Genomic DNA, 12,967 nt, shown 5'->3' on the forward strand with positions numbered 1-12,967 from the left:
TTTGCTTATATTGGCGTTTCCAACGAGAAGGTGCGGTTCGGTGCGGCTCGGTTCGCTTACATCAGCGTTTCCACTGGTAAAAGTTGGGCAAGGAAATAGCCGCGCTGAGCCTGCCTATTTTTCGGCACTCCTCCGTTGGGTTACCAAGCCGTCTGAATGGGTGCCGCAAACGTGGAGCTACACACACTGTAATTCTGCAATCGCGTAAAAAATTATCCAGTTTGGTCCAGACAAGGTCACTGATATCTTTGCAACGCAAACAGCGAGGAGGATTGACTTGATCTATAAATGAAGTCCCTCAAATAAAATGCATCACTTTTGGTCTTTTGGCCTCTTGGTCTCTAGCCAAATAACAACCAATAGCTTCAGTCATTGAGGGTAAAAATAGGCCTAGATTATTTTTTTTTTTTAGTTTTACAAATCAAGAGTAGGCCTGATTTGACTAATTGGCTTTGCATCCTTTCCTACTGCCCTTGTAGTACATTAGTCCATTTCAAATATATTAGTCCATTTCATTTGTCCATTTCAAATACATGCTGCCCACCAGCTTTCAAAGTACAATGCTGCCACTGGTGGATTTGGATACATTTTATTCACATAATTATCCCTCCCTGCTATTTTATAGTTCACCAAAGCACCCTGAAACAATTTGAGTCTCACATACTCATGCCACCATACGCCACCAACAGCTCAAGCAGGCCAATGGCAAGCAGGCCAATGGCAACCAAGCACGCAGTCCTTCCTCCCTCACTTTAAAAACCACCAGCGGCCACTGATATATATATATATGGCAAGAAACCTGGCAACAGAGCTGAACCTTCAAGCTTTTGAAGGTTCAGACCTCTTGCCAGGCGCTCAAGCTGAGCGTTGCCCTTAGTTCAGGGTTGATCCAAGAGGCAGATCGGAAAAAATGAACACACCGAATTTTTGGACTGGCACGTGAAGGTCAAGAGCAGCGCTCAATTGTTGTGGACACTGACCGTCATGTCGAGGGATAGGACGGCGCTGCACATTAGTGTTAAAGAGGTGGAGCTAAGAGGGTTTTTGCTAAGGACTTTCTTGAAGAATTCCGATGGCTTTGGGTTGTAGGCGCGCCGAAAACGGCAAGTCTGCAGGAAGTGAACTCAGGGAGGGCCAAGGTCCGCAGTCTGGATGCTTCAACGTGATCCATCTTATCCAGTTATGATGAGATGAAGGGCGAGACTGCTGACATGCTGCCAGAGGAGTCCAGGAGCGTGAGGAACTGCAGGGCTGGCGAGGTGAATGGTGAAGTCGTCCAAAATGATTACTTTGGAGGATTTTAAGTTTGGAGGGGGAGGAGAACAGCAGGGAATGTGGGTAGGAAGAGGCAGTTATTGTTGGAAGAGAGGGGACTATTCTTTGTAATGAATGAATATATATATATATGCATACAATGTGCTTACATGTATGTAAGAGAAAAGAACTGGGTCTACCTGGCTAACTGACCATATATAAAGTCAGATAAGATACCAGTTACACTCCATCATGCTATGATGAGAAGCATTAGCCAAGTCTTCAGGAACATCATTTCCCCAATCAAAAAGGGTCAGATTTAGGCTCTGAAATGTCTATGGTGCTCTAGTAACTGTATTAAAAAATAATTTCAAACAAATGAGTTAATTTATTTATTTTTAGCTGTTATAGCTGTTTTCAAATCAAGCCTTTTGAGACCTCCTGTTAGGTCAAATCACCTATGGTTTTACACATGGCAAAAGGAAAGGAAATAAGAGTTATCTTGGTGGCAGTGTGCTGACATCAACAGAAAACCTACCATTAAAGGCCATGAATATGAACAACTGCCATATGAGCCATTGAACACATTCTTCCTCAAACATTTCGCAAGTCTTCAAATGAACCCCGGCCAAGGCGGGCATATATAAAAAGGTAATATTGATGGCACAATGCCTGGATACACCTTCTATAGCTTAAGGCTAAACTACAGCACGTCTCTTTCTAGTATTATGTCTTCTGGACCACATCTACAGTGAGACTAATGCTGAAGCCTTACGCCCCCTCACACCCACACCCCGGAGAGATGAGTGGAGGAAGGACAGCTCAGCGGTAACCCTGGGCCCGGGTGTTTCCGCTCGGCTGATTTCTCATCTCCGAGAGCAGCTCGTTTGGAGCGCTCCGTTTGAGATGGAGTGCAGGGACAGAGCCAGCGGGCCTCACTCACCTTGCCCCCCGTCTCACTGCTAAACGAACAGCAGCTCGGCGCGCTAATTCCGCGTTCCGTTTTCCCCCGCATTCAACGCACCGTTTAGAACCGAGAAGGCCGCCAGGTAAAGAAGGGGCCATACATTAGATGAAAGCATCTCTAGTCACAGCAGGGGCCCGACGGAGGCAAGAAGTATTCTTTAGGAAGGGGATCTCATTGCTCTGACTTTTTCTGAGGCCGACCTTCAGTGAAAATGTTCGAGAACATTTAATTGGAATCCTGGCAGAGATGCCTGTGGCCATAGATTAATAAATCATCTTTGAAGTGCAATAGAAACTGCTCGGAACGAAGGAGAAAGTTATTACGGACCAATAAAGCGACTTAGACGGAGATAGCCGAGAAGGGGATCGCTGATGAGATCATTGAAGACGCTGTCAGAAGACCTCCCCCTGTGAGGAAGAGGAAGGCACCGCTGATGAAGGGCGCGTGCCATGGTGGGTTGCCTGGTTTCAGATCAAATGCAGTTCTCCTGACTGTAATAGCTGTCTGTTATATAATGTCGTTATATAAAGTAAGAGTGGGCTCCTACCGGCACCACCGGGTGAGAGAAGCTCTGTGGAGCGAGCAGCATCCCTTGGTGACCAAACCAGCCTCGACAGCGCCACATTCATCATCCTCTCCTTTCCCCTCTCAAGTCTCACCAGAGCACAGACACCAGAGCCATGACTAAGGAGCCAACTGTCTGTCTGCTCATCTGTCTCTCTGCCTCCCGGTCTGTCTGTTTCCCTGTCTGACCGCTCTCTCTGTCTGTCTGTCTGCATGTGTGTTTGGCACCCGGTCTGTCTTCCAACTCCACTTAGTGAAAACGGTTCCTCAGGTGTTGTCAGCATGTCGTTTCTAACGGTGGACTCACACCTCCACAGAGATATTCCTTGCACACTGCACCCCCAGCACCCTCCCCAGACGCTCGTCTAAGCTTGGAGAGGCTTGACCAAGGTGTGGGGAATTGGGAAAATAAGATTAAGGCACACACGCACACGCACGGACGCAAGTACTATGCATGCATGCACAAACACACAAGTAGCCCGTCCGCACGCACGCACACACGCACGCATGGAATACTTCGGTGTCTGGGTTTCTCTCTGGGAAAATGGACACAAGAATGGGTTTAGAGAACATGAAAGCAAACTCAACATCAGATCTAATTCAAACGGACACCCCATAATATCATTGGGGTGACATAGGGACAGAATATACACTCAGGATGTCTAAGTCTCTGCACTTGTATGAATGTGTATGGGCATTTATTTGTACATTGCCAGCGTTTCTTTTACACAGACATTTTAAGAGAACTGAAGGAATGCATGAAATCCAAAATTGAAAATATACACTTGTTTTAATTGTTTTTGACAGTAGAATTTTTAAATGCATTGAAAGCATCTGGTCCATTGGGATGTCCTTAAAGGCTTATGAGAAAACCGCTTAACCAGAAAAAATATGTTTTATATATTTTGCTTTGATGAAAACATTCACCATATATCCTCACATCTAGAGCTCTAGGAATACATGTATACATCTTCCTATGAATTTAAGCTCTGTTTGAGGTATTTTGTGCATTAAAAAATCATTGATGGCTGTGGTGTACTTATATACAAGTGTTTAATCAAAGCCTTGCAGGAGATCTCCTACTTAATATTTTCCATAATATCAAACGTTAAAATACAATCTTGATGAGAGTACAAATGTTGACCAGCAGGGAGCGCAGTAGAAGGCGATTGATGCAATGCAACCCAAAGGTGACTACATTTAAGGGTCAGGTAGAAATTCTCAGATTTGGTTACATTGTATTATATTGTATTCAATTCCCTTTGTTTTCTCACTTAACTAGCTCCAGGGGCTGACTCACCTTTGACAGCGTTCCTCAAAGGGTTTTGAGTGGCTCGAGTATTGCATACGTCATGGAATAATCATTCACTGATTGTGTGTTCAATCTTTACTCCCGTAAAAGCTGTTAAAAATGAAACTGCAAACTACACAAATTCAACAAACGTAAATTTAATTTGTATGTGCATCTCGTTTATTTATTTTATCATTTGTGTTTGACATTAACATTTGCATTCAGAATTGAAGCCAAATCGAATAGGCCACTGGATTCATGAAAAAACAAATGGGGGTTGGGGGGTTGGGGTTTAATAATACATGACCAAAACAAACAAACCTAAACTTTAGGTTTACATTCGGGAGATGTTGGCTACGGACTGAAACGCCGAAGCTATGTCCTCAAAGTGGTAGATCTTCACCTTCGATCCATCGCCCCTCTGGAAAGTCCATCTCAGTTCCTCTCAATCCATCTCCTGGAGGACACCTCTGAGTTTCCTCAGTCCTCTGAGATGAGGTACTGTGTACTCATACTGTGTATTTGAGTAGAAACAGTATAGTCCTGCAACCGTCACTCTGGGAAAAAAATATATACTGTGAGCGCTATAGGAATGCAAAACTCCTGACCTACGTATCCAGAAAAATAATCCCAAGGCCTCACTCTGGGCCAACACTGACCGTAACGACTGAAACTAAATGCAAATAGAAAAAAAAAACACAAACATTTGACACATATATAACAATACAGAAGAGTTTGTTGGCCGCCCTGAGTCTATACTGCCGCATCATCTCGCTGCTGCGCCAACAAAGGAGACCAAATGACTCTAAGAACCCTCAATGCGTGAAAACACAAAAGGACAGAATGTAGTGCAAACATCTTGAATACGAAGACCAGGCACAGCTGACCAGCGCTGCTCTGGTATCATAAATTAAAAGCGAAAAACATAGCAAAATAACAGAGAATGAAAGAAACGTTCAACAGCCCTCACAGAATCACAGCCGAGTTCCCCAACAGGTTCCACAAGAGAGCGCCTGAAGACTCGTATCTGATTGGCTGGTTGGTTTTCCTCTCTCCATCCTTATTGGTCGGTTCCATAGCCTTCCATGAACGCTCGCCTCGTACAACGTACCCCATAACCAGGTGAAAAATATTCTCCATATAGTGATCTTTTTTCTTTGTTAATCATCCAACCATCCATCTGTCATCCATTCATATTCTCAGCTATCCCAATTATTTCACCCATACATAATCCATGAATCCACCCACCCATCCATCCATCCATCGATTTACCCATCCATCATTCATCCTTCTATCCTTTCATTCATTCATTCATCGTCCAATCCCTTAACCCATCCATCCTCGATCAATACTGCCATCCTCCCTTCCCCCGGGTCCTCTTCCACCCTGGTGCGTCTGTCCTCCTCTAAATGTCTGTGTGAACCGCCCCCTCCCCCCCCCCCCCCCCCCCCCCCCCCGGGTGAACATCCAGGTTGCTGGGTGCTTCCAGCTCCAAGGTGACTGCTGTAGGCCGACAGGAAGTGCAGTCACACTTCTGTATCCCCCTCAGCCCACGCCTCCTCCGCACTCTGCCTCCCGCCGTCAGCGATCACTTCCTGGTTCAAAGGTTATCTGACCTTGGAGAGGATGAGAGCGGGAGGAACAAGGAGGAAATCACATGTTAGAGATGTGGGGATACAATTGCAGGAGCATACAGATGATTTTATAAACAGTATGTTAGAGATTTTGAGATAATATAATGGAAATGTGGAAAAAATATAATACAAATATTAATGTTATATAAATATAATAAACAGATATTTCTATATATAACTGCAAAAAATAATGAAATATTAGATAATGTGGTACAAATATGTACATAATATGCTAGTAAAGAACAGAAAATATAAATGTAATGATTTCTCTATTTTCTTATCAAAAGCAACAACATGTCGTCATTGTGTTTATGTTAGTATGTGTTCCAGGCAACAGCCCACGTGTTCTGAAGGGACAACAGCCATCACGTCGCAGGTTGCATGATTCCTTCTCAACACTCATTAATGGTGATAGGCAGTGGTAATGTGGGGCTCCTAAGGGCCAAGCCATGTCGTGGGTGAGGAGCCACAGCATGGGGGGGGGGGGGGGGGGGGGGGGGGGGCTTGATTTGTCTCACCTTCTGCAGCTCTTCCCTCAGCCAGGAGGGGAGGGGCTGTCCAAGGCGGTGCAGGAGCTTTGACAGCTCAATGTTGTGCTCCCTGTAGTGCCTGGACAGGTAGACCCGCGCCTAGAAAGAGAGAGTGGGGGAGGTAGGGGGGAGAGTGAGAGGGGGAGGGAAAGGGAGAAAAAGAGAGGGGGAGGGAAGGGGAGAGAGAGATTAATTTCTTTAAATATGCATCAGCTTTGGCAATGTTAATGTATATTTCCCATGCCAATAAAGCTCTTTCGGATTGATTTGATGGAAAAATACAAAGAGATAGAGAGAGCGATATATAGTCAGATAAAGACTGACGGAGAGAGAGAGAAAAATGAAAGGATGCTGCTGGGAAAATATAGAGATAAAAAGAGAGAGAGAGACAAGCAGAACCAAGAGGAGAGAGAGTAAGACCGGTGAGTGCAGATACCAGAGGGGGCGGGATAGAGAGATACAAGAAGGAGAATGGAACGTTCCAGAGACAGAGAGTAAATTACATCTCTGGTCCAAAACATAGGAAACACAGGGATCAAGCGCTGCCATCTTCAGACCACTTCCCTATTCCTATTCCATTGTAGTCAGGGATGCGTTCAACAGAAGCAGATCAATTAGTGCAGAAAAAGTAAGGAAATTAGATAAGGGATGCATGCAAAGCATTATTCTCTCTATTTCTCTCTATCTATTCCTCTTTTAGTATTAATTCATCCCGTCTCGTTCACTGTCAGACTTTCTATACGTTTCAATTTCCACATAACTCATAAAACATAGAATGTTTTCTCTATCCAAATGAGGTGTGCATGTGTGCGTGTTTGTGTATTTGTTTCCGCATGGTTGTGTGTTGTGTGTGTTTGTGTATGTGTCATGTGTGTATGCTTGTGTGTACACATGTGTGTGGTAAAACCATGTGTCTAACTCTTTCATCATTCTTCATTGTGGAATCAGCTGCCAAAACTCGATTAGACGGTCTCTCCTCGCTCAGCCTTCTCCTGGTTTTCTCTCCCTCTTCTCTCTCTTTTTAACTCACTAACCAACCTTGCCAACCTTTAACCTTCCCATCTCTTTCTCACTGGCTCTATCCATGCTAATCTCCCTCTCTCTCTCTCTCTCTCTCTCTCTCTCTCTCTCTCTCTCTCTCTCTCTCTCTCTCTCTCCCTCTCTCTCTCTCTCTCTCTCTCTCTCTCTCTCTCTCTCTCTCTCTCTCTCTCTCTCTCTCTCTGGTGTTCAGTGTCAGTATTGAATCCCCATAATTAGATTGTAACTTCCTGGCTCAACGTGATTGGCTGACAGATTCCACGCTGGGTCTCCCTCCCCTGGGAATTCTCCACTCTGCGAGGAATCAGGTCGAGTCTCTGACAGTGGGTTTTTCTTTCTGGATATCGAAACAGTCTTCTTCTGTCTTATTATTTTTATTTCTATATTAAAAAAGCCACCTATCTACTTAAAACGGAATGCCGGTAAAAATCTCCTCTTATACTCTTATTAGAATTACTACCAGAACATTCCTTCTCAACAAACATTTCTCAACCGTAACCTTCCCAACCTCCTATGTCATATACTTCATGAAGTCTTTTGTAAGCAATACTTCTGTAAAACTCCACTTAGACTTTGACCAATCTCCTTCTAAGAGGATTTTGAAGAATCCCTGACCTCTATAAAGATACAAAACTATCTAATTTAATATTTGGGTTATTCGCCTTTTATAAAACGATACTTCAGCGTGGGTCTGGAGAATGATACTCAAAGGCCAGCAGCAGCAACCGCACAGGTCTGTAGTGTTTCATGTGTGTGGTGAAGGAAGTGTGTCCTGATTTGTTTACCTCGGGTTCCATAGGCGGGTACTTCCTCCCTTTGCTCTTGCCCAAACACTTTGTCCTCCCTCCTTCCAGCAGTTGACACCAGAAGCCCTTCTGAGGGTCGAACCTGCAGAGATAGAGAGAGATAGAGATAGAGATAGAGATAGAGAGAGAGAGAGAGAGAGAGAGAGAGAGAGAGAGAGAGAGAGAGAGAGAGAGAGAGAGAGAGAGAGAGAGAGAGAGAGAGAGAAAGAGATGGATAATTAAACAGGGTCGTGTAGAGTGGCAGAACGAAGAAGAGAAAGAAAGAGAAAAGAAAGAAAGATCAGAAAAAGCGCGAAGCGCACAGTGTGAAGAACATGATAGAACGCCATCAATATTAAATAGCCTCCAAATGTGTGTTCATTTTGGGTGCGACCGCTATGACTCAGATACATCTGGTGGAAGTCTTGAGGAGTCTACATTCAGGAGAGAGAGCGACAGAGAGAGACAGTGAGAGAGAAGACAGAAAGAGAGAGACAGTGAGGGAGAGAAGACAGAAAGAGAGACAGTGAGAGAGACAGAGACAGAGACAGATACAGAGAGAGAGAGAGAGCAAATACAGAGAGAGAGAAAATAAAGAGAGAGAAAGAGCGTGTCAGCTAGCGAGAGAGAAGAGTCAAAGAGAGAGAGAGAGAGAGACAGAGAAGAGACAGAAGCCTCTGGTGCGTTTGATGACAGGGTGAGAGGGCGCGTAGGTGGAAGGGATTTAAAGGAAGGAAGAAAGAAACATTCTTCAGGATCCTTCAGACAGCTGTCATGTCTGACAAGAGGACAGGATGAGGGGGAAATTAGGCTTTTGTGCAACTCAATCCTGGCTTAAACACACACACACACACACACACACACACACACACACACACACACACACACACACACACACACACACACACACACACACACATACAAACACACACATACACACATGCTCACAAACACACACGCTCACACACACGCCATACACAGACACACACACACACACACACACACAAACACACACACACAAACACACACACACACACACACACACACACACACACACACACACACACACACACACACACACACACACACATGCACACGCGCACACACACATCCATATACACTCACACACTAACATACACAATAAATCACACACACTCGCACACAAACACACACACAGACTCACAAAGACACAATTACACACATACTCACGCACAAACACACGCACACACAAACACACACACACACACACATATACACACACACACACACACATACACAAAAACACACACTAACACACACACACTAAAAGACTCAAACACCCCTGGTTCCCTCTGTGCCGTTTAGGCGACAGCTCCAGTGGGCTGCTCCCTTGTCTGAGTGAGATGCAGGAGTTAAAGCCCGGATGCTGCCCCCCCGCAGACCTATTTTTCCCATGGTATAATGTACTCAATCCATAGAAATGTTGCACACTTTAATAAATGGCATTTATTTGTTAGCAATGACAGGTTTAACATTTTCAAGCTAGGATAATCCAGGATGGATCCTTCTGTGAAATAGCCCAGTTTCCTCTCAGCGCCATCCCGGCTCCGAAAGGATTAAATCACGTTGTTTAATGGAATTAATCAGACAGAAGTGCACCACACAAGATTCACAAACATATGTATTCCTCCTTGCCAAATCATTTTTCAGATGCATTCTAAATCAGTCTCAGTTAGTCATTTCAAATGCTTCTTCCCACTCTGTTCATATTAATATTCATATATCTGCTAATACACTTGTGTGCATCTTGGGAAGATTGTGAGGAGGACGAGATGGTGAGAAATAGCTTGATGGATAACTCAGAGCTCAATCCTACACTCTGCTCCTTCAAGATGCTGAAGGGCCTTATGTGTTTTGCACAACAATAGATTTTCTATAAACGAGGATTTGTCGGGTAAAAAGGAAGGTAACCTTGCCAGGAGATGGTTTTTAAATGTGCAGAGCCATTTTCTTGGGGATAAAACTCTAAATGATGCCAAGTCTATGGTGACCATCTGCTTGTAAAAGAAAAAACAACTCCATGGCTAATAGTCTTTAAATGCTATGGTGGCGTTCCGCTGGCAAGAATCCAGAGCAACAATGACTATGAGCGCGCTCACAATTTAACAAACCGTGCAGATGAGCGGGAGCTGATACCTAGTTCGCCAGCAATCTTTTGAGTTGATAATGTAACTAAAAAACTGTTTCCATTTGTTTCCTTTTTTGGATAAACAACTTCGGATTTATGCATTAAAGGAACAAGCTTTATGCTTTCTTTGCTTTGAAATCGCTGAAGTGTATAACGTTGTTTTGATTGAAGACATGAGAAGAAGGGAGCATTTTGAAGATGAGGCGGATGGAGTTGAGTCAATCCAGAAGGCAGTAGCCCAGTAAGAGAAGCAAAGCAGTGTGTTTACAACCATATGGGCCGCCAAAAATCACACGCAGTGCATTGCAAAAAACGGGAAGCCATTCGCCGATGGAGGATATATAAAGGAGGCTTTCCCCAACAGTTCAGAGCTATTTTTTATTTTTATATATATATTTAATGGATTACCAAACAAAGGCACAATCATCTCCAGGACTAAAGACATGCCTGCGAGAACTGTAGAAAGGCGCATTACTGATATGGCTGAAAATGGACGGCACCAGCAAACTCTTGCATTGAAAGGTGCATTGCTTTTCAGTGTAGCTGAAGCGGGGAAAGGGATCAGACTAAATCTGAAAGATTGAATACATTTTATTTTGTGCCCTATTCATTTTAATACATTTGAAGTGTGTGTGTGTTTGTGTGTTTGTGTGTGTGTATGTGTGATACACACACAAGATCGAACTCTATCTTTTGGCATTGTCACTCTATACGGGGTGACGAGAAGCCGCAGTGACTTAATCAATAAATAAATGTATATTATGAACATCAGGTACAGGGGTCTATGAATTATTTTAGACATTGTGAAATGGCACGGGACATCCAAAAGGTTGCCGACCACTGATAACTATCACATAAAGGGTTAGGGTTAGTATTCCTGAGAAATACCTGTGGAAACTTTTCTATTTTGTTTTTACTAATATATATATGTATATATATATACATATATATATTTAAACAGCGAAAGCGCTGCTTGATTAGACTTCATTAGAAAATTCCTGTCTTATCATGATTCTACATATCTACAATACATATGAATGAATGAATGAATGAATGATTTATTTCATATATGCAACAACAAAACAACAATAATAATGCATCAACAGGAGTCAGCCCTAGTGACTCCTGCACTGATAATGCCGCCAAGCACTCTATATAAAAAAATGCTACAACATATTTGAAAAGGGGTGGGAAGAAGTAAAAACTTGTTCAATCCCACCCCACTTCTTTAAACAATTTTAACAGGTCAGAAATCAAAATCAAAACTCAAACTCAAAACTACCTGTGTCCTTCAGACTAATTTCTCATTTTCATGATAACAAATCTATGTATCAACACTTGCGTATCTGTACACCATACAGATACACATAGATACACACCAGCGTACAACACTTGCATTTCTGTACTCCATACCAATACACATACACACAACCGTACACACGAACACTTGCATATCTGTACACCATACCAGTACACATAGGTGCCCACAACGTACCAATATATTTCCTGTAAATCCATACATATACAATCCTTCACATACCCATGTTTCCTACTCACTGACACACAAAAAATGTCAGCCACTCCAACTGCCAGCACCACAGCAACTGTGGAGTCAGCAGAAGGCCGAGCCACCACAGCACGCGACACCACCCTTAAGACCAATAGCTCACTGCTGATCACACAGTTAACTAGTCATGTTAACAAGTAATGAGACGTCAAAGCCCTCCTTCATTACTATAACTCTGGAAAACCATCTCTTTGTATCTTCTTTTAAACTGTTTCATGCCTGGACATTGCTTGATCTCCATATTCAAACTGAGGCAGGGCTTACATTTCGTGTTGTGTTCTTTAATTCAATAATTCTTTGTTAATTCATTCCTGAATTTTCCTGGTCTATCGATCGATTCGACATACTCACAAAACAATCATTGAAGCATTTCAAGAGGTGTGTTGATCTGTCAATCTGGCAACATGTAACCAATCCCATCAGGGATACAAGGGTCATGGCTGGCTACGCCCAACTAGTGCCAAAAAGAAAACCAACGTGTGCGTGAGCACGATAGCAAGGACAGCCTTTGAGCAAAGGGGCTTCAGTTGCTTCTTCACTTCATCTGCTTGCTCAATGAACGGTTTCCACCTCAGAGTCTTTACTATTGCTCTCGCGAGCAGAGAAATACTGCACTCAAGTGCAGTAAAAGCGCTATTATCAAGCACTAATAATTTGTGTGCACATATGTGTTAGTTGTGCACGTACAAAGTAATTTTTGCTCCCTATTTCTGGCAGTGATATGCCGCCATAAAAAGCATTTACAACTTACTGACTAAACTGAACAGGATATCTTCCACATGAAGCGAAGCTCATACTGCAATGAACGTTTTAAACTCAAAGATTAAAGCAGGGCTTTGAATGCAATCATGCACAGCGGAACTCGTGAGTGACTTATGAGTAAAAGCTGCACGCTGACTACCTGTCCGTCTCTTACTGTGTTTTATTCCCACAATCAGTGGAAAGGTGCCCTTGTCCCAGGGGAGAAGACATGGGAGCTGCCGAGACAGAGAAAAGGATTGGGTGGTAGAAAGGAGAGAGGGAATGAGACATGGGGGGGGGGGGGGGGAGAGAGAGAGAGAGAGAGAGAGAGAGAGAGAGAGAGAGAGAGAGAGAGAGAGAGAGAGAGAGAGAGACAGAGAGAGAGACAGAGAGAGAGACAGAGAGAGAGAGACAAGATGAAGGTACACT

The 12,967-nt window shown here is 43.6% G+C and overlaps 1 protein-coding gene across 1 annotated transcript in view; it reads right to left on the reverse strand.

The window, feature by feature from the left end:
• Positions 1-5,648: 5,648 nt before the first annotated feature.
• Positions 5,649-12,967, reverse strand: part of ndst3 (N-deacetylase/N-sulfotransferase (heparan glucosaminyl) 3) — a 56,407-nt gene continuing 49,088 nt past the window's right edge. The window contains exons 12-14 of the mRNA XM_056587376.1: positions 8,064-8,166; positions 6,229-6,339; positions 5,649-5,692 (exon numbers count right to left, since the gene is read on the reverse strand). Coding sequence (XP_056443351.1) covers positions 5,684-5,692; positions 6,229-6,339; positions 8,064-8,166 — 223 coding nt within the window. The 3' untranslated portion in view covers positions 5,649-5,683. The remainder of the gene's footprint in view (positions 5,693-6,228; positions 6,340-8,063; positions 8,167-12,967) is intronic.

Source organism: Gadus chalcogrammus, chromosome 3, assembly GCF_026213295.1.
Source record: "Gadus chalcogrammus isolate NIFS_2021 chromosome 3, NIFS_Gcha_1.0, whole genome shotgun sequence".
NCBI classification, from domain to species: domain Eukaryota; kingdom Metazoa; phylum Chordata; class Actinopteri; order Gadiformes; family Gadidae; genus Gadus; species Gadus chalcogrammus.